At 68.2% G+C, this 1,971-nt stretch overlaps 1 protein-coding gene across 1 annotated transcript in view; it reads right to left on the reverse strand.

The window, feature by feature from the left end:
* JUN (Jun proto-oncogene, AP-1 transcription factor subunit) overlaps positions 1-1,037 on the reverse strand; it is a 2,625-nt gene extending 1,588 nt beyond the window's left edge. Inside the window, exon 1 of the mRNA XM_021705880.1 lies at positions 1-1,037. This exon is cut by the window's left edge and continues 1,588 nt beyond it. Coding sequence (XP_021561555.1) covers positions 1-406 — 406 coding nt within the window. The 5' untranslated portion in view covers positions 407-1,037.
* Positions 1,038-1,971: the final 934 nt, after the last annotated feature.

Genomic DNA, 1,971 nt, shown 5'->3' on the forward strand with positions numbered 1-1,971 from the left:
GCTGCGCCGCCGACGTGACGCTGGGCAGCGTGTTCTGGCTGTGCAGTTCGGCGAGGGCGCGCACGAAGCCCTCGGCGAAGCCCTCCTGCTCGTCCGTCACGTTCTTGGGGCACAGGAACTGGGTGGGGGTCGGCGTGGTGGTGATGTGCCCATTGCTGGACTGGATTATCAGGCGCTCCAGCTCGGGCGACGCCAGCTTGAGCAGTCCCACGTCGGGCGAGGTGAGGAGGTCGGAGTTCTTGGCGCGGAGGTGCGGCTTCAGGCTGCCCACCGGGTCGGCCAGGTTCAGGGTCATGCTCTGTTTCAGGATCTTGGGGTTACTGTAGCCGTAGGGGCCGCTCTCGGACTGGAGGAACGAGGCGTTGAGGGCATCGTCGTAGAAGGTCGTTTCCATCTTTGCAGTCATAGAACAACAGTCGGTCACTTCACGTGAGGTTAGTTTGGGCTGCGCGCAGAAGTTTCGGGGCCGCAACAGCGCTCTGGCAGGCGGGGACACCCGCACCTCCGGGGCCTTGGGCAGGGGAAGTTTCTCTAAGAGCGCGCGCACCCGCTGGCTGTCGTCCCCCCTGCGCCCTCCTCACCAGCTCGCTCCAGGGAGCGGAGGGTTAAGGCGCCGCCTGCGCTCTCCTCGGCTCGCGCGCGCTGCCCGGCTTTGAAAAAGTCGCGGTCACTCACTGAGCGCTCTTCGGGCGCAGCAGATCCTCGGAGCCCGCGGGCGAACTCGCTCCCCGGCACGGCTGCCCTCCCGGCGGCGCGGGTGGGCGCGGACCCCGCGGTGGCCGGTCAGTGGCGGGTCTCGGCCGCCCCGACTCCGACGACTGTCCCCTCCTCCGCTGCGAGGGGGAGGGGGACGCCCGGCGGCCGCGGCTCGCGCTCGCCCAAGTTCAGCAACCGGTGCGAGCGAAACGGAGCGCGCGCCTCTCCTCTCCCCGCCGCCTTCTGGTCTTTACCGCCTCGGGGGCAGTCTAGGGCGCAGCAAAGGCTTGCAAAAAGTTCGCTCCGGGACTCGGGGCCACTTGCCCCTGGTCCTCCTGGCCGGGAAAGTTCTTGGCCGCTGCAGCCGTTCTCCGGCTTCCCCGGGCGGGCGCGCGGGCGGCCGCTGCTCTCTCCGCGGCTGTCAGCAGCGCCTGGGCAGCGGGGTTCTCCTCCCGTGGGCGGCTGGAGAAGGGGCTCTTCGAGCGCTCCCCAAAACACCAGCCCGGGAGCCACAGGCGCTGGCTCTGGGCAGTAGGAGAGAAGATGAGAAAGAAGACAAGATCTGCACTCCGGACTCTCTGCTGCCGTCCTAGCTGGCTGACTGTGTCTGTCTGTCTGCCTGCCTGAGTCCGCTCACCTCCTCTCCCGCCTCGCTGCTCCAGCCACACTCAGGGCAACTCTGAGCCCTTCTCCAGCCCGAGCTCAACACTTATCTGCTACCAGTCAACCCCTAAAAATAGCCCATGATGTCACCCCAAGGCCTTCCCATTGGCTCGCGTCGCTCTCAGGGGGGCGGGCCCGCCCGTCGCCATGGCGACTCCACCCTAGAAGATTCTTCTCTGGGCCCGCGGAGGCTCACGGGATGAGGTAATGCTCCGCTGCCCTCCTACAGTCGGGCCCTGCTTTCTACTCCTCCTCCTCCCCCTCCCGCACGCCTTTCGGCCCGCTCTTCCCCGGTCCCCGCCCGGCGCGTCTTTCCCGGCCCGCCCGGTGCATTGTGGGCTGACGTCTTGGGGTTTGGCTGTCTAGTGACGGTGGCTGCCGCGAGCCGGTGGACGCTCGCAGCCTGGGACGGAGGCGGGCTCAAGTTCACGGCTCCAGACTGGGACGCAGGGGATGCGGGAATCCAGAGGGCTGGGGATCCCGGGCGGTTGCCAGGGGCCGAGGGTAGCCGAGCCGAGGGGTGGTGTTTCCCCACTTGCGGGGCTCGAAGTCCTCCGAGGGCCGGTGGCTGAGAGTCCAAGTCCAGCCCCCCCGCACTTCCGGGGGGCGGGA

This window comes from Carlito syrichta, unplaced genomic scaffold, assembly GCF_000164805.1.
Source record: "Carlito syrichta isolate Samal-C Ts95f unplaced genomic scaffold, Tarsius_syrichta-2.0.1 Scaffold314796, whole genome shotgun sequence".
In the NCBI taxonomy this organism is placed as follows: domain Eukaryota; kingdom Metazoa; phylum Chordata; class Mammalia; order Primates; family Tarsiidae; genus Carlito; species Carlito syrichta.